Here is an 18747-nt window from a genome sequence, read left to right on the forward strand (position 1 = left end):
TCTATCTATCTATCTATCTATCTGTTTGTTTGTCTATAAGTCTTTCATCTATTCTATCTACCCTATCAGTCTGTCTGTCTGTCTGTCTATGATATATAACTTCCTGTACATCTTTTCGTCTGTCTGTCTATTCATTGATGCAGTCATCTCTAGTTATTCCGTCTGACACAAGCCATACAACGCTTGTATCTATCTATCTATCTATCTATCTATCTATCTATCTATCTATCTATCTATCTATCTATCTATCTATCTATCTATCTACCTATTTGTTTGTTTGTCTATAAGTCTTTCATCTATCTTATCTACCCTATCAGTCTGTCTGTCTGTCTGTCTGTCTGTCTGTCTGTCTAGGATATATAACTTCCTGTACGTCTGTCCCTTCATTCATTGATGCTTTCCATCTCTAGTTATTCCGTCTGACACAAGCCATACAACGCCTGACTGTCACAATGAGATTGTCTCAAAAAAACAACAACACTTTGGATGCACAAAGATGTAAACAAACGTCAAAACTTTGTCTGATTCCCAGCTGATGTGAGGAAGAACGTTCTCTGGAGATGATCATTCAAGTGAAAAACTCATCAAGTATTTATTTCAAACAGCCCCGAAACAAAACATTGCTGACATGTCCAGTTTAATTAAAACACAGGGGTGGAGGGAAGGGGTCAGACAGGACATTGATGTAGCATAGACAGATGTAGTATAGACAGAGATGTAGCATAGACAGATGTAGCATAGACAGATGTAGTATAGACAGATGTAGCATAGACAGATGTAGCATAGACAGAGATGTAGCATAGACAGATGTAGCAGACAGATGTAGCATAGACAGATGTAGCATAGACAGAGATGTAGCATAGACAGATGTAGCATAGACAGATGTAGCATAGACAGAGATGGGCATAGACAGAAATGGGCATAGACAGAAATGTAGTTTTAATTGGGTAGAAATATTCGAAAGCCCTAGCTGCTTACTGCTTCATATTAAGTAATAGAGAAAAAAAACAACAATGTGTATACCTATCATGAGTTGTTTAATCATGTGTATAAAGATGGGAAAACAAACATAATATAGATATACGAAACAGGTAATGACATATGCAAACATAGAAGCATCATTCTTTATAGCACTTGACACCCTACAGCCTCTGTTTATAGTATTTAAAAAAAATAGAGATTCTCTAAATTCTATAATAACGAATCAAAGTTATGGTAATATCTTATAAAGATTATTATTAATAGTAGAGAATAGCGCGATACATGCAATTATTGCTTTCTGTTTGCGTTTTCCAATGGTGTTAGAAGGGGAGATAATTGTTAAGTTGTCAACACTCTGCACTGTGTATCGTAGTGGTGAAGGTACAAAATATGTATCGTATTTCGTATAATTATAAGGTGAATGATTTTAGTTTTTAATCTGGGCACGCGCGACATGTGACTGGGCTTGATTTCAGGCCATTCTCTGTTGTTTAGCAAAACACTATTATAGAGTTGCAGCCCATTCTATTTGATATATTTAATATGAAATCTAATTACAAAAGCACCAATACAAATTCATTCCAACTTTTATATAGGTTATATTTTTCAATCTCTTAAAAATAAAACTTGTAGGTGTGTGTGTTACGGAGCATGTGTGTATTCGCTGCTGTGAACAAAGCAATGACCTCAGCTATGAAAAAAAAAAAAGAAGCGCTCCAAACAAAAAATGGCTGGCTTCTGTAAAAGACGCACTTTAGGTGACTGGTAGTGAACGCGCAATTGTGACGACATTAATTCCAAGCGAGACTGTAGATCTGATATAGATAAACAGACAGTTGAGGCTAGGCTTTCACTGTAGCCACATCTTTGTTACAGCGGCTGAGACTAGACTGTTTCCGTTCAGAATTAAACATTCATATTAGAACTAGGCCTGTTGATTTACTCTATTTACAGAAGGATCCTAGGCATCACATTCAAAGGCCGCATCACAAACCAAGAGATCAGAGACAGGGTTACTGCAGCGATCGGACCCCATGACGACCTGCTAACTATTGTAAAAAGACGAAAGCTTAAAACCTATGGCCACATTACAAGATCTACGGGGTTCGCAAAGACCTTCCTTCAGGGAACAGTGCCAGGGCAAAGAAGAAGAGGCAGACAGAAAAAGCGATGGGAGGACAACATTAAAGAATAGACGGGCCTGCCATTGAGAGAGGTTCTAAACAAGGCAAAAAAAAAGGGAGGAATGGAGAAAGACGGTCGAAAAGTCTTGCCTGGTGCCCCAACGGTCCAACAGACTAAGGGACAGGTAAAGGTAAAATATGTCTTGATCTGTAAGTCTGTTAATAAAAAATCTAATAATAGGCGCGCAGAAAGAAACACTCAGTCCATCTTCTGATAAACACAAACTCTATAAACCCAGATTAGACAGATTACATTCCTCATTCAAAAAAAGCAAATATCACATCGTAACTGAACGGGAATGTCTTTTCAGAATAGGGCTCTACAGCAGAGGTTCTCAACCTGTGGGTCGCGACCCCTTTGCGGGTCGATTGAAGATTTGCCAGGGGTCGCCAAAGACCATCGAAAATATGGATTGTTATTGTCTACTCTTCTATTGCTGTGTGTGTGTAAGGGGGGGGGGGTCGCGGCAAAGTGAGGAATTGTAAAAAGGGGTCGCCGAGCTTGAAAAGTTGAGAACCGCTGGTCTACAGTCACATAAACTAGTGCTCTACAAGATGAACCATAGTCTCGAGAGACACTCTCTTCCCTTTGACATTGTGATTTGATTTGTTTATTTCTACAATGGTACCGAAAGCCTGTTGATATATTTTAACACGATAATAAAGAGAGTTTCTGTAGAAGCACAAACTCAGAGCCGGTCCCAGAAGTGGTCCACACAGGCAGGCAAATAGGCAGGTTTCAATATTTTCAGCACGAATACAAGAAGCTATGAACTACAAAAACTAGGAACCGTCAAAATCCCCAACCTACAGTCCAGAGCGTAAACCACACAACCAGGCAGCCATACTAGCTTAGACATTGATATATTATTATTACATTATTAATATATATATTCAACGAACTGATTGTTAGAAAGATATCATTCTGTATGAACCTGGCCTATCAGGATGCTATCATTGATTATTTTATCTTAAAGGGCCAATTTCTCTAGTCAGGTGTCCAAAAGAGCTCTGTTTTCTATTAGCAGTGTCATACTAGTAAATTATTATAGGAAACACTACTTGTTAATTTTTTTTTGTTTAAGTATATTTAAATTGTATGTAGGCCTATACAAAATGCATTATTTCTTTAAAAAAAATTGTATTCCGAAAATAGTTATGTAGCTTTTATAATAGAAGATACCTAACACTTAATTTTTCTCAAAAATATACATCAACTGTAAAATTTCTAGGAAAATCCATAGAGCCGTTTTCGAGAACGGTGTCCAGGTTTTTTTCAGTTTCCGACTGAAGAATATTTGCAAGCTAAAAGAGGGAATTATAGAAATTAATTAATTAATTAATCTCTGCTAACATTTTGTGACGGGTGATTAAAACGTGTTCTCCCCCCCCCCTCTTTTTTTTTCGAAAGGTCGGTAGCAAAATGCTATTCTGTTCAACCCAATCATCAGGGGCGTAGCTAGGGTGTGGGGGGGGGCGGGAGTAGAATTTGAAAATCCCCCCGGGCTCACACTTGAGGGGGCCCCTTAACGAGTGTTTTTTACATTAAAAATAAAATATTACGCAAAATGCAGTCCCCCCCCCCAAAAAAAAAGAAGTCAAGCCCCAGGGCTCCAAAACGAAAAATTCCTAGCTACGCCCCTGTCTGTGGCGTATTTCTTTAACCTAGGTTCTAGCCTTCAAGGCCCTATGACTTTCTGGCTTGAATCGAGTTCTCAAACTCCGCATGATTTCTTATCGAAGGGTGAACCTAGTCAATATTTCAAAACCATTTATAAATCAACTTTTCGTTTAATCAATTTCCTGACGCGTCAAACGATTTGTCAGTCCGCATTATTTATATATTTTTTTTTGTGTGCTCTACGTATCGATACACAAATATTTGCTAGTGCTAGTTTAAGAACAGGCAAACGATTACTTGCTAGAAATAATATAAATAAAGAAGAAATCGGTTTTCATCGATCCCGCAAGCCCTTCTGTTTAGTCGATCTCCTTCCGGTCTGTTCTCTCCCTTTAGGTTTTGTCTGAGTATTTTGCTAACAGTAGGGCTAAAGTAGATGGGGTGGGGGCTGAATAAAAAAGGGTGGGGGGCTGAAAAAAAAGGGGGGAGGGCGGGGGTAAGGACTTCCAACGGTTAGCCGGCCATGATTGGTTTGGTAGGTTTATTCCCAGACCAGCGGTCCAGATAACAATGAAAAGTAGTTGATTACGCTTTTTACTTGTTTTTTTTCTTTGACCTAGCGTAAAATAAATTAGTTATAGTAGCTGGACTGAACCCGACAAAGTCTGACATTGTGTGTACATGTTTAAAAATAGATTCAGTTTCACGTTTTTAAAGTTTGAATCAAATATGGTTTTTATGTTGCTGCATGCGTGAAATCAAAAGAGACCAAAAAGAAAATCCGCTGCCGAGGACAGACGCAGACGGCGAAAAGAAAATCTAAATCGACCACCGGCGGACGAGGGTTATGCCTGCGCTAGATGTGGCAAAATATGTAGATCAAAGCTGGGGCTCCGTATCCACGGGAACTACTGCATTCTTCGTTAATCTTCGGATTCGAAGACAAGTCATATTATGCATTATATAAGACGTGAACCATATTCTTTTTCTTCTTGGGGGGGGGGGGGGGGGATTGAAGTATGTTCCTTCAGACCTTCAGGGCTATAATGTCAAGGTCGTCTTTTTTTTTTTTTTTTGTAGTCGGTTGACAAGAGTGTTGTGTGATCTGCACAATGTAAGATTTGGTTGGAGTTAATGGGGGGGGGGGTCAAAGTCCCGAAGTTGAACATTATTTCATTTGGACTTGAACTCTGACCTTTCAGTTTAGTAGCCAAGCTATTTACCCCTTGGCCACCATCCTATGAGAAACAAAGGCCGAAAAACATGTTGGCTGAATGTGTGTGTGTGTGTTTGTTGTGATGAATGTGGCGGTGTAGGTGTGCGTTTGTTGTGATGAATGTGTCTGTGTTGGCGTGTGTTTACGTCGATGAATGTCTGTATGGGTGGGTGTTATTGTGGATGAATGTGTCAGTCTTGGCGTGTGTTTATGTCGATGAATGTCTGTGTTGGTGGGTGTTATTGTGGATGAATGTGTCAGTCTTGGAGTGTGTTTATGTCGATGAATGTCTGTGTGGGTGTGTTTTATTGTTTTTTTTTTTGTTTTACATGTTTCGGATGTTCCTTCAGAGTTGAAGATAGTTTACTTCCTAGTCCAAACCTCCCGCAGGACGACGGGGGATGGGAGCGGGCAGGATTTGAACCCTCGACCATCGATAAATCCGAACGACAGTCCAGCGCACAAACCACACGATCAGGCAGCCATCCTGTGGGTGAATGGGGGCTTTGTGTGTTTATCAATTAGTCAAATCCTATTTATTATACCATCTTCTAAATGAGTATATATTGCAAGAACACAATGCCTGACCTCATTGACACGCCACAGTTGAAGATTGGTGAATTCAGTTGTGGCAAACAGGCCAGGAAGGAGAATTACAGTTTTCTTACCAAGATTCGAACCCTTTACCCTACGATCATAGTAACATGCTCAACATTTCCAATCAACCCGGTTTATGTGATGCAGTAATTATTCGGAGCTTTTTTTTTTAACTTAAAATTTCTTTAAAATATTGTAATAGATATAAAAATGTGATTTATTTTAAATCTGTACGAGAGAAAGTGTAAAAGCTAAGAAAACAAAATTCATCTTAGCTTATTATTCGTTTCAGGGTTTTTAAAATGTTCTTGACAATGAGCGAGAACATTTCTGCGAAATAAAGATACCACATTTTCTAGAAAAGTTCCATGATGACTTTAAGAAAAGAATAGGATTAGCTCATACCCTCATCTTACATGAGTGAAGTAAATAAAGGGCGGGGGGGGGGGGAAGTAGGACTAAGGAAAGACACAAAAACAAGCCACAGTAAACTTTGTTGGTGAGTTTGCGTGTCTGAACCAGAAAAGTGAAAAAAAAAATTAATTCCATTGCTGGAAAATATTAACTACAACGGGGAAAACGAGATCCTGACAACGAAGGATATGGACCCACAAAGTAGGACATGTCCGACAATATTCTATGCATTTTTAAAGTCATTATGTGGGAAGTTTTCATAAATGGAAGCAAATCGTCAAATAGCTAGATTTTCGGAAGCATTGAAGAGCATCAAGCAACTTTCCCAAGACTGCTAAAGGTCCTACAGCTAAGAAGAGCGTCAAGCAACTTTCCCAAGACTGCTAAAGGTCCTAAGCTAAGAAGAGCGTCACTCAACTTTCCCAAGACTGCTAAAGGTCTTACAGCTAAGAAGAGCATCACTCAACTTTCCCAAGACTGCTAAAGGTCCCACAGCTAAGAAGAGTGTAACTCAACTTTCCCAAGACTGCTAAAGGTCTTACAGCTAAGAAGAGCGTGAAGCAACTTTCCCAAGACTGCTAAAGGTCTTACAGCTAAGAAGAGCGTGAAGCAACTTTCCCAAGACTGCTAAAGGTCTTACAGCTAAGAAGAGCGTCAAGCAACTCTCCCAAAACTGCTAAAGGTCCTAAGCTAAGAAGAGTGTAACTCAACTTTAACAAGACTGCTAAAGGTCCTAAGCTAAGAAGAGCGTCAAGCAACTTTCCCAAGACTGCTAAAGGTCCTACTGCTAAGAAGAGCGTCAAGCAACTTTCCCAAGACTGCTAAAAGTCCTACAGCTAAGAAGAGTGTCACTCAACTTTCCCAAGACTGCTAAAGGTCCACAGCTAAGAAGAGCGTCACTCAACTTTCCCAAGACTGCTGAAGGTACTTCAGCTAGAAAGAGCATCACACCACATTCTCAAGACTGCAGAAGGTCCTACAGCTCAACAACACAAGCTGGGCAACACAAGCTGGGCAGCAGAAGCTGGGCAGCAGAAGCTGACCAACACAAGCTGGGCAACACAAGCCGGATAGGGCTAGAAAAAATCATTTCTTACCTTCTTCAGCGTCTCCAAGTTCACGTGTATTGCCAGCTCCGTCTTCAGCTTGTCTGGCAGCAAACCCAGGGAGTTGATGTCACAGCCATTCAGTCTCCCCCTCGACCACACGTAATCATACCACCTCTGGACACGCTTCTGGAGGTTGTGGGGCACGTTGTGAGTCTGCATGTAGATCTTGGCGCCATCCTGAAGATTAAAATTGAGACACCATTTTGTTTGTTTTATGTTAACATTCACACGCTAAAACAGTCCCAAAGCCGGAAGTAGCTAGAGTGGCGCTTCCCTATCAACTAACGCTCAGTACAACTATTGTAACAGAAGAGCAGTCTAGGGGCTTTTGAGTCCTAACATAAATAACACCCTCCCTTTGCTCTAGAAAGACTGTCTACCTGTAACTTGTACACCCTCCCTTCAGATAGACTTTCTCTGTCAATAATACATGGGCGATTTCCCCATCGATCAGAATATTTAATTTTTTTTTACATTAAAGCAGAAAAACCAAAAAAAAAAAACCGCAGGAAAACGACAATGTTTCATCATGAAAGATTCGACCCCAAGGCGTATGGTTTCCAAGCCTGTCTTCATATTCACTTTTAAAAAAAAATGTATAAAACAAGTTGGTCTCAAGAGTTACATGTTTTCTACTAGCCTGGAAACCCGGGCTGGTAATGAATGGAAATTTATTTTTTTTGATTTCAGGTCTATCATTTCTTTATCAATCATGCATAGAGATGACGTTTAATCAATACACATTTAGGATGCTACAGTGCAGATTTATACGAAATCACTACGTACTTTAACTTGAAAAGGAGCACAACATTTGATATATTGAGCCTTATCAAATGTGAATGTTTATGATGACATCTCAAACAGGATTTATAAAGGCAGCAGAAACTATAATGAAAATATCATCGCCTGTGTTTAATTATTTCACACTTGGATTGTAGATTAAGATATCTATAAAAAAAAAACATGAATAAATTTAACATCAAAGACAGTTATAGGAGGCGCGGTGGCTGAGAAGTAGAGCGCTAGGCTTCCGAATCCTGGTGTAGAATGGGATTTTTAATTTCGGGATCTTTCGGTGCCTCTGAGTCCACCCAGCTCTAATGGGTACCTGACATTAGTTGGGGAAAATTTAAGGTGGTTGCTCGTTGTGCTGGCCACATGACACTCTCGTAAACCGTAGGCACAGAAACAGATGACTTTACATTTTAAGCTACTTTTATACTGTTATATATATAAACATGAAATGTAGCAATAGCAGCACCTTGATTATTGAGTGAAGAGGTTGAAGAATAAACGAATGACTCGAACCGTGGACCCCCAAAATCGGTTCCATCGCTTCGCAGCGACCAGGTACCAATGTAACATCCACATAGACCAACCAGTTCACTAAAAGCTTTTAAGTCAGTATTTTTATCTGGTCTCGCATCATCACCCAGGGTCACCTGGTTACGCGCCCCGCCCTTATATCCCGCACACACCTCTTGCCATAATAGTCCTTAGAAACCTTTCTGTAATTAGGATCAACACCTACTGGATCCCGAATGCTGCTATTAGTATATGTCAATATGTCACGTAACATGTTTATTCATAATTTGTTTCAGAACTAAAAGCTTCATGCTCCATTTATCTTTCATTATTGTTTCCCAAAGAGGTGTACGCCTATCCCCTGGGGCACGGGAAGAGTTTGTGGGGAGGGGGGGCGCTTTGCACATAGTTAACAATGCTGATTTTTTAAAAAATTACCCATTTTTAAATTAGAATAAAATATAAGTTTTAAATTCTTTTTATTATTTAGTTTGAGTTTTTACAAACTCACATACGGTGCTAGCTTTAATTTTAAGAAAAATATCTGCAAAGATCCGGAAATGGATTGGAATGTGACAACTTCCGTCGACACGCCCACTTTTCCATTTTTTAAAGAATACATTCGACGTGTTTCTAACGCATACAAAAAATGAGCTCACTAATCGAATACTTAATTATAATAGAGTTTTGTATATGTAGGCCTACAACAACAACAACAACAAATTTAATAGTTATTAAAATAAATCCTTTTGGGGTGGGGGTGGCGAGGATGGGCGAAGGGTACTAAGCGTTACGAACAAACTAGAAGGGGTACGCATAGGTCAAAAAGTTTGGGAACCACTGAGTCTTAGGGGATGTATTTCGGCTGGGACTCAATGGAGAATCAAATGGAAAATGTAATCCAAACAACGTAATGAATGGTCGTTGTGCTGGCCACATTACACCCTCGTAAAATGACTTTTACATTATCTGCGCTAGATCTGAAATGGACATTTTACTTTTTTTTTTTTTTACTTTTGATGTTAGGAAACAGAACAGTGGACACCAGGTGGGAGGAGGCTTCAGACATTGCCAACGACAGATCTTTATGGAGACAGGCGCGAGAGGACCCATGCCTAAGTAAGTAAGTAAGTTATGAAACCATTCTATATGCGTGAACTGATACTGACCAGAAGTCGTTCAAATTCTTGTCTACTTGCGTTTCTGTTGTTGATAACATTTCCGACTTGACCTGGGAACACAATATTGTGATACAGTAGGACAGTAGGACAGTAGGACATGGAACAAAAGATTTCAATCACATTTATTGAGGATCATATTGATTTACTTAAGTCTAGGTTTAAAACCACAGATTCCAATTCGGTAAATGCCTACGTTCAAAGGTGCAAAATGTTTAAATGATAAATCACTTTCCCCCAAGTTGTGGGGCGCAAGTTTAAAGGCTGAGGGGTGCATTCAGCTTCGAGAGATTATTGGCCTTAGTCGTGAAGGGTGGTGGGGTGGCTTTGGCATCATACATCTCTGGTATCAGATATTCCTTGCGTCGAATAAAGACTGTCGCTCGTTGTGATGGCCACATGACACTCTCGTAACTGTTGGCCACATGACACCCTCGTAACTGTTGGCCACATGACACCCTCGTCAACTGTTGGCCACATGACACCCTCGTTAACTGTTGGCCACATGACACCCTCGTTAACTGTTGGCCACATGACACCCTCGTTAACTGTTGGCCACATGACACGACACCCTCGTTAACTGTTGGCCACATGACACCCTCGTTAACTGTTGGCCACATGACACCCTCGTTAACTGTTGGCCACATGACACCCTCGTTAACTGTTGGCCACATGACACCCTCGTTAACTGTCGGCCACATGACACCCTCGTTAACTGTTGGCCACAGACACCATGCCCTTAGACTGCTAGGTCTTAAAAAATACTTTAACTTAGTTTAAACTTAAGGTCGCAAACAGTCACAATATGCTAATAGCCAGGGTTCAAGGATGCTAATTCTAACTATGCTAAATTGGGCTAGCGTCAGTACATTGACCAACAGATCTAGATATAACATTAAATGCTATACTTGATTAGACACATCACCGGAAAAGTCTAGGAGACTAGGTTTGAGACTTTTATGAGTGGTCAGTTTCTACACAAAAACTTAAAAACATAGGTTCACGTACTTAAGAAAGGAGCTAAACTAGTGGTGACGTTTTTTTTAACTCACGAAGCACCGTCATACTTGAAACAACTACTCACCTACTATAGTTGCAAAGACAAAGACTCCGATGAGGTAGCTGACTATTACGAACACATATCTGTTAAAAACAAAGTGTGGACCATTATGCATCTTTAAATGTATTATAGAACTTCTTAAAATAATTAAAAAGTATTTAATAATCAATGCTGCAATGTTAAATATACAAAAATGTTCCAATACATTTTTAAAAAATCATCATATAATTTCATACAAATTATACATACCCTTTAGATCGAAAGATAAAAATGTTAATGCACCAAAAGAAATATATCTAACAATTAAGAATATTGGTATCATTATCATTAAGAATAAAAAAGAACAATATTAATGATTCTAGAGATGTCTGTATTCCATTATAATTGAAATCTACTTTGTAAATCTTTCTGAGAGTTAAATCCCTTTTTTAACAAATATAATCTAATGGAATACTGCCAGTGGTATTAAATTACAAATAAATATCACACAAACGTCAAGACAAAGATTGCTATAAACGTTATTGAACACAGATATCAAACACTGACACACTTATAGCAACACGAATCAAATAGCAACATGTATCAAGCTACACACAGATTTCGTCAATACAAACACAAACACACACTGTTCGTGTCGGCACTAGATCTAGTAGCTACACTATTGTCACACATGGCGACGCTGGTGTACTGTGTTATGATTAAGTTATGTTAACTGTAATGATTTAAAAAATGCCAGCTGTAATGATTACAGAATATCTGCTGTGATGATTAGTCAATGTGTACTGGTAAAATAAATATCTGCTGTAATTATATAAAAATATCTGCTGTATTTATTTTTAAAAAGTCTGCTGTGATGATTAGTAAATGTCTGCTGTAATGATTAGTGAATGTCTGCTGTAATGATTAGTAAATGTCTGCTGTAATGATTAGTAAATGTCTGCTGTAATGATTAGTGGATGTCTGCTATATAAGTCATCATTAGTGAATGTCTGCTGTGATGATTAGTAAATGTCTGCTGTAATGATTAGTGAATGTCTGCTGTAATTATTAGTAAATGTCTGCTATATATGTCATCATTAGTGAATGTCTGCTTTGCATGTTATCATTAGTGATTATCTAATATGTATGTAATGATTAGTCAATTTCTCTAGTAAATAAAACATAAATCAGAAAGGTTATATAAACACTACAATAAAAAGGAATGCTACAAAAGTGCTACTCACACAAAATATCATGCACAAAACAAAACACAAATTTAATGTTGCGCTATAGCCGTATGATAAATAACACTACATTAATATTCCATACATAATTATGTAACAAGGTCATAGGTTTTGTTTCCAACATAAAATTCACAAACATAGACTTTTCTAAAGGGATCAAAACTAGATCTAGGTTGACAACTAAATCTTGGATCAAAACTGAATCTAAGATCAAAAACTAGATTTAGGATCAAACTAGATCTCCCTGCCTTAAAGTGACAGAGTTTCTTTAGAAATAGATTTCATTCTAGTTGGCTCGAATGCATTGTAACAGAGATAGTAGCCTCTTCATTTAGTTAATACAGTGGGAGCTAGTGTACATTAAATATAACACTTAATACAGGCAGAGACATCAACTTAGAGCAATCTAAAAAAATTGCTTATTTGTTCTGTTTTAATTTGTCATTACGCAGTGTCCTCACGAGGGGAAACAAAGTGCATTCTGGGAGATATGTATGCCTATTGATTGGAGCCTCTTTTTGAACATCATTCATTAATTAATTACAAAACACGCGTCCTTCAGCTTAAGAGTTTCTATTTAAAGTAATAATTTAATGATTTTTAAAACTAAATTTATCTTTTTTTTTTATAATAGTGGTAGGATTACATATAACGATTAAAGCAATTAAAATATAATAATAGAGTTTGGTTCTATAAAACGTACAGTGAGGTCAGAGTTCACTAAAGTACACTGAAATATTTTTGTACGCGTAAGAAGTTGGCAGACGATGTAAAGAAAGTTGGCAGACGATGTACAGAAAGTTGGCAGACGATGTAAAGAAAGTTGGCAGACGATGTAAAGAAAGTTGACAGACGATGGAAAGAAAGTGGGCAGACGATGTCAAGAAAGTTGACAGACGATGGAAAGAAAGTTGGCAGACGATGTAAAGAAAGTTGGCAGACGATGTAAAGAAAGTTAGCAGACGATGTACAGAAAGTGGGCAGACGATGTAAAGAAAGTTGGCAGACGATGTAAAGAAAGTTGGCAGACGATGTAAAGAAAGTTGGCAGACGATGTAAAGAAAGTTGGCAGACGATGTACAGAAAGTTGGCAGACGATGTAAAGAAAGTTGGCAGACGATGTACAGAAAATTGGCAGACGATGTACAGAAAGTTGGCAGACGATGTAAAGAAAGTTGGCAGACGATGTAAAGAAAGTGGGCAGACGATGTAAAGAAAGTTGGCAGATGATGTAAAGAAAGTTGGCAGACGATGTACAGAAAGTTGGCAGACGATGTAAAGAAAGTTGGCAGACGATGTAAAGAAAGTTGGCAGACGATGTACAGAAAGTGGGCAGACGATGTAAAGAAAGTTGGCAGACGATGTAAAGAAAGTTGGCAGACGATGTAAAGAAAGTTGGCAGACAATGTAAAGAAAGTGGGCAGACGATGTAAAGAAAGTTGACAGACAATGTAAAGAAAGTGGGCAGACGATGTAAAGAAAGTGGGCAGACGATGTAAAGAAAGTTGACAGACGATGTACAGAAAGTTGGCAGACGATGTAAAGAAAGTTGGCAGACGATGTAAAGAAAGTTGGCAGACGATGTAAAGAAAGTTGGCAGACGATGTACAGAAAATTGGCAGACGATGTAAAGAAAGTTGGCAGACGATGTAAAGAAAGTTGGCAGACGATGTAAAGAAAGTGGGCAGACGATGTAAAGAAAGTTGGCAGATGATGTAAAGAAAGTGGGCAGACGATGTACAGAAAGTTGGCAGACGATGTAAAGTAAGTGGGCAGACGATGTAAAGAAAGTTGGCAGACGATGTACAGAAAGTTGGCAGAAGATGTACAGAAAGTTGGCAGACGATGTAAAGAAAGTGGGCAGACGATGTAAAGAAAGTGGGCAGACGATGTAAAGAAAGTTGACAGACAATGTAAAGAAAGTGGGCAGACGATGTAAAGAAAGTGGGCAGACGATGTAAAGAAAGTTGACAGACAATGTAAATAAAGTTGGCAGACGATGTAAAGAAAGTTGGCAGACGATGTAAAGCAAGTTGGCAGACGATGTAAAGCAAGTTGGCAGACGATGTAAAGAAAGTTGGCAGACGATGTAAAGAAAGTTGGCAGACAATGTAAAGTAAGTGGGCAGACGATGTAAAGAAAGTTGGCAGACGATGTACAGAAAGTTGGCAGACGATGTAAAGAAAGTTGGCAGACGATGTAAAGAAAGTTGACAGACGATGTACAGAAAGTGGGCAGACGATGTACAGAAAGTGGGGAGACGATGTAAAGAAGCTGGCAGACGATGTAAAGAAAGTTGGCGGACGATGTCAAGAAAGTGGGCAGACGATGTAAAGAAAGTTGGCAGACGATGTCAAGAAAGTGGGCAGACGATGTAAAGAAAGTTGGCAGACGATGTAAAGAAAGTTGGCAGACGATGTAAAGAAAGTTGGCAGACGATGTAAAGCAAGTTGGCAGACGATGTAAAGCAAGTTGGCAGACGATGTAAAGAAAGTTGGCAGACGATGTAAAGAAAGTTGGCAGACAATGTAAAGAAATTGGGCAGACGATGAAAAGAAAGTTGGCAGACGATGTAAAGAAAGTTGGCAGACGATGTAAAGAAAGTGGGCAGACGATGTAAAGAAAGTTGGCAGACGATGTAAAGAAAGTGGGCAGACGATGTAAAGAAAGTTGGCAGACGATGTAAAGAAAGTTGGCAGACGATGTAAAGAAGTAGGCACATTATGTAAAGAAAGTTGGCAGACGATGTAAAGAAAGTGGGCAGACGATGTAAAGAAAGTTGGCAGACGATGTAAAGAAAGTTGACAGACGATGTACAGAAAGTGGGCAGACGATGTACAGAAAGTGGGGAGACGATGTAAAGAAGCTGGCAGACGATGTAAAGAAAGTTGGCGGACGATGTCAAGAAAGTGGGCAGACGATGTAAAGAAAGTTGGCAGACGATGTCAAGAAAGTGGGCAGACGATGTAAAGAAAGTTGGCAGACGATGTAAAGAAAGTTGGCAGACGATGTAAAGAAAGTTGGCAGACGATGTAAAAAAAGTGGGCAGACGATGTACAGAAAGTGGGCAGACGATGTAAAGAAAGTGGGCAGGAACCAAAAGGCCTAGAAGTCTGGCTTCGTTCCATTTGATTTGAAGCCCGGATTTAGAATAGATACTTTTGCTTGTAACCTCTACCAATCTACACTCTAGATTTTTTTAAGTTATATTATTAGTTGTTTTGTGTCGGATAAATAAAAATTCAGGCATAATATAAAAAAACAACACAAAAACAACAACGACAACAAAAAAAAACGAATATTTGGACTCCAAATCAGGTTTTAACTTTTTTCGAGCCGCAAGTTGAACTTGCCTTGAAACAATGAGACAAAAGAATTCTGAAATTCCGAGCAGAAGTGAAGGTATACTTCTTGAATAGATAAAATAAACGGGAGTTCCCGATAGTGCAGACTTCCAATTAAATTGAAAAAATGTTACAGTTTTAAAGATTAATAAAAAAAACCCGCATTATATTAAATAGAGAAAATCGTAATCAAAACTAGGATGCATCTGATGTCTTCGATGTGGAAAAAGTAGAAAATACTTAGTACTATATAAGTCTACAAATATTTGGAGTAAGACACGAATAATGAAGGCGAATATGTGTATCTCCTCTAAGTCCTGGCTAAGTTTTACACACTACCTAGATCTATATAACTACAGAATCTGGTTTAGTTATTGATTTAAAATTTTTAAAAGAAAAAAATAGATACGAGATAAGGTCTCAGATTTCTAGGGTTAGCCCCCGGTTATTGCTGGCGCTAATAGTGCTTTGGAATTGAGAAAATGTGTTTTTCGATCTGTACTGGCTAAAACATGGCTGGCTAGGAATTGTGGTTACGGATTTAGCTAGGGATTGTGGTTAGGGATGCTGACTAGGAATTGTGGTTGAGAATAAAGCGAGGTTGTAAAAATTTACAGAAATCGTCTAAATTGGCACACTCTCACAACTTTGATGGGCCACAACATTTTAAACAATGTACAAACAATAGCTTTAAAAAAAAAACAACGACATGCCAACTAAAAAATACACACTTGTTATAAATTGTTCACAAAAGATTTTCAATCTCTCTCAATTCTACATCTTGTAGGAACTGGTTTTTTTAAAGAGCTAATTTTTTCATCGTCATTAGTTTTTGCATTAACACCAGTTTCTAACTAAAAAATTAAAAAATTAATGCAATGGAGATTTTCAAATATGGCAGTAACACTATAAATAGCTAAGTTTTTGGTGTATGCGGTGTACAAAATAAAGGAAGTGTTGATAAACTAGGTGTTTTTAAAAAAAAAAGGTTTATTATACTTTTTTTTTTTTTTTTTTACACATTTTTTCAGTACGAAGTTTGCATTAGACTTTACTCTAGGACTTTAAACTTTCTTGTTGAAAAGCAAAGGGTTAACTGACTAGCGGCAGGAAAGGAGAGTTAATTTGAAGATTAACTGCCACGCGTTGGTTAAAATTAGAGCTCAATTTTTTTTTTATTTAGTTGGCAGCAGTGACGTTTCAATTTAGCGACCTTGACATTGTTTAGCATATCGTGAAAATATTCTTCTTCTTCTTCGTTCTCATTTTTATGTTGTAACTTTAAGATGACTAGACCAATATAGGAGATGAACTGCGCAGTGGTTTCCAAAATCAAGGAGCTCTCCATATAGTTTTCTTTCTATTTGGGGTGTTTTGGGGGCCAGTGTCCTGTACGGGCCTCTTGGTAAAGAGAACAGTTTTGGAGGACGTGGTCGGAATTCTCTGGTGACACTTCACAAGAACAGATTTCACTGGTTCCAATTGTTCCATATGTTGTCTCATTCTGTTATGTCCGGTCCTGAGTCGAAAGATTAGACGTTGATCTTGTCGGGATAGTTTATAATAGGCATCATCTTTCTTGTGATTCGAATGAGAGCTTGTCCATTTCTCATTTATTTTATTCACTATTAGTTTCTTCATTTCTTCTGGATGTTTAATTGTGACTATGTTCTCCCACTCGTGGAGAGTGTGTCAGCCTTCTCATTTCCTTCTAGTTCTATATGTGCTGGACATAAAAATACCCAAATAAAGTGATATTAACTTAACCTCAAATCATGGGTAGATTTTATCTGAAATTAAGAACAAGTTGAGAACTTATGCTTTCTTCTCAGCCCATTTTCTTGAGCGTGTCTGCATCAATATTCCGACATCCATTTTATCTCGACCAGCTTTCCTTCCGTTACGACATAACCCTGTTGTTCCTGCCCCCTACCTCCACCCCCAACCCCCGTATCCCATGAAGCTCAGACATTGTCATTACGTAGTGTCCTCACGAGGGGAAACAAAGTGCATTCTGGGAGATATGTATGCCTATTGATTGGAGCCTCTTTTTGAAATGTCCCATCAGGCTTTGCTTTTTTTTTCGTCAACACCGGATTTCAGAAAGCGTACCAGACGCCTTAAAAAAAGATTATGTAGACATTTGAGAAGGGTGAGGGGAAGTAGACAAGAACAGCCGCCCTTCCTCTATTCATTCTCCCTCCCCTTTCGATTTGTACTTTTTAATATGGAGTGAGCTAGCAGTAGCCGTTCACCCATTAATAAAAAAAAAAAAAAGTAATATATTGATTCTAACACGTCTGGTATGTTGTTGAAACTATTGGTATAAATATCTAGATTTTTTAAAAGAAGTTTTAAAAAGAAATGCAACAGGATTAAGCAAAGTGGTTAGATTGTTTCTTAAATCGTTCTTTAAAAAAAAATGAAGATAAAAAAACCGCCCTAAGCTTATCCCAGTTGTTATTTAGTAGCACATGTTAATTATAATCTTGACGTCTCTTAAGGTCGTTGGCTTTGCTGACTGATTCAGGCAACCTGTAGTACCATCTTACGGCACAAGGGAAGAATGAGCATTTAGATGAATTCGTCCTAGCATGTGGGATAAGAAATATATATATAAGAATATCTTCTAGTGAACATTATGACACGAAATGCAGACTGATACATAAATACATAAATTGCGAGAAATAAAACGAAAAAATATTAAGGGGGGAAAAACACTCAAATTAAAACATCAAAAATCAAACACTAGAAATCTACAAAACAACGTCAAAGTGTTAAAGGTAGATAATCAAACAACAACGTCAAGAGCAACAAACACACGAATGTGAAGGAAGAAAATTAAAGATGGATCCACTGATAACTTACGCTGCATTGGACATACGAAGGCTAAGAGAGAGAGAAGAAAAGGGAGATAATAGATAGTTGATACATTCGCATACATCTTAAAAAAATGGAAAACAGAAACTTCTAAAGTGTTAACTTGACTTTAAAAACATGTATTAATTACACAGTGTCTGTGGCTCAGAGGTATTTGAACATATGTAACAAAACATGTTATAATGGAATCATATACAATTAAGAACCCAGCTGTAAGAATAAAAATGGCTTTAGTTTTTCTGATTTTAAATGCTTTGTTCAATTTATACTCCAGGTTTAGCCCGGTTTGCATATTTCTGAATGTAAATTATTACATCCTGGTATAAATCTCTTGCAGGAAGGTAAGGGGGTGGCAACGGGTAATATTCGTACTTCGTAATAGATCAAATAAGTATGTAAAACAGTCTCTTTTCCTGTTCGACTGCTCCAGACCTGCTGAAGTCTCCACAGGTCTGCTAAGCCACAATTTCTAGGTCTTGGCGCCAAACCGCATGGCTTTTGTCGAAGACTTTTGCAAGACAAGATTTGATCATCTGACGTCGTCAGTCACATGAAGTTTGAAGATGATGTTGATGTTTGAATAAAGAGAAAGTTCCAATTGGCATAGTCCTGTACATGCCTATAATGTTTCTGTA

General features: G+C 38.3%; 1 protein-coding gene across 2 annotated transcripts in view; it reads right to left on the reverse strand.

Annotated features, from left to right (window-relative positions):
- Positions 1-18747, reverse strand: part of LOC106066866 (cGMP-gated cation channel alpha-1-like) — a 168512-nt gene that overhangs the window by 43412 nt on the left and 106353 nt on the right. For both annotated transcript variants that reach the window (XM_056006317.1, XM_056006318.1), the window contains exons 3-6: positions 18101-18121; positions 10690-10748; positions 9597-9658; positions 7111-7299 (exon numbers count right to left, since the gene is read on the reverse strand). In XM_056006317.1, the coding sequence (XP_055862292.1) occupies positions 7111-7299; positions 9597-9658; positions 10690-10748; positions 18101-18121 (331 nt within the window). The remainder of the gene's footprint in view (positions 1-7110; positions 7300-9596; positions 9659-10689; positions 10749-18100; positions 18122-18747) is intronic.

Source organism: Biomphalaria glabrata, chromosome 12, assembly GCF_947242115.1.
Source record: "Biomphalaria glabrata chromosome 12, xgBioGlab47.1, whole genome shotgun sequence".
Lineage (NCBI taxonomy): Eukaryota > Metazoa > Mollusca > Gastropoda > Planorbidae > Biomphalaria > Biomphalaria glabrata.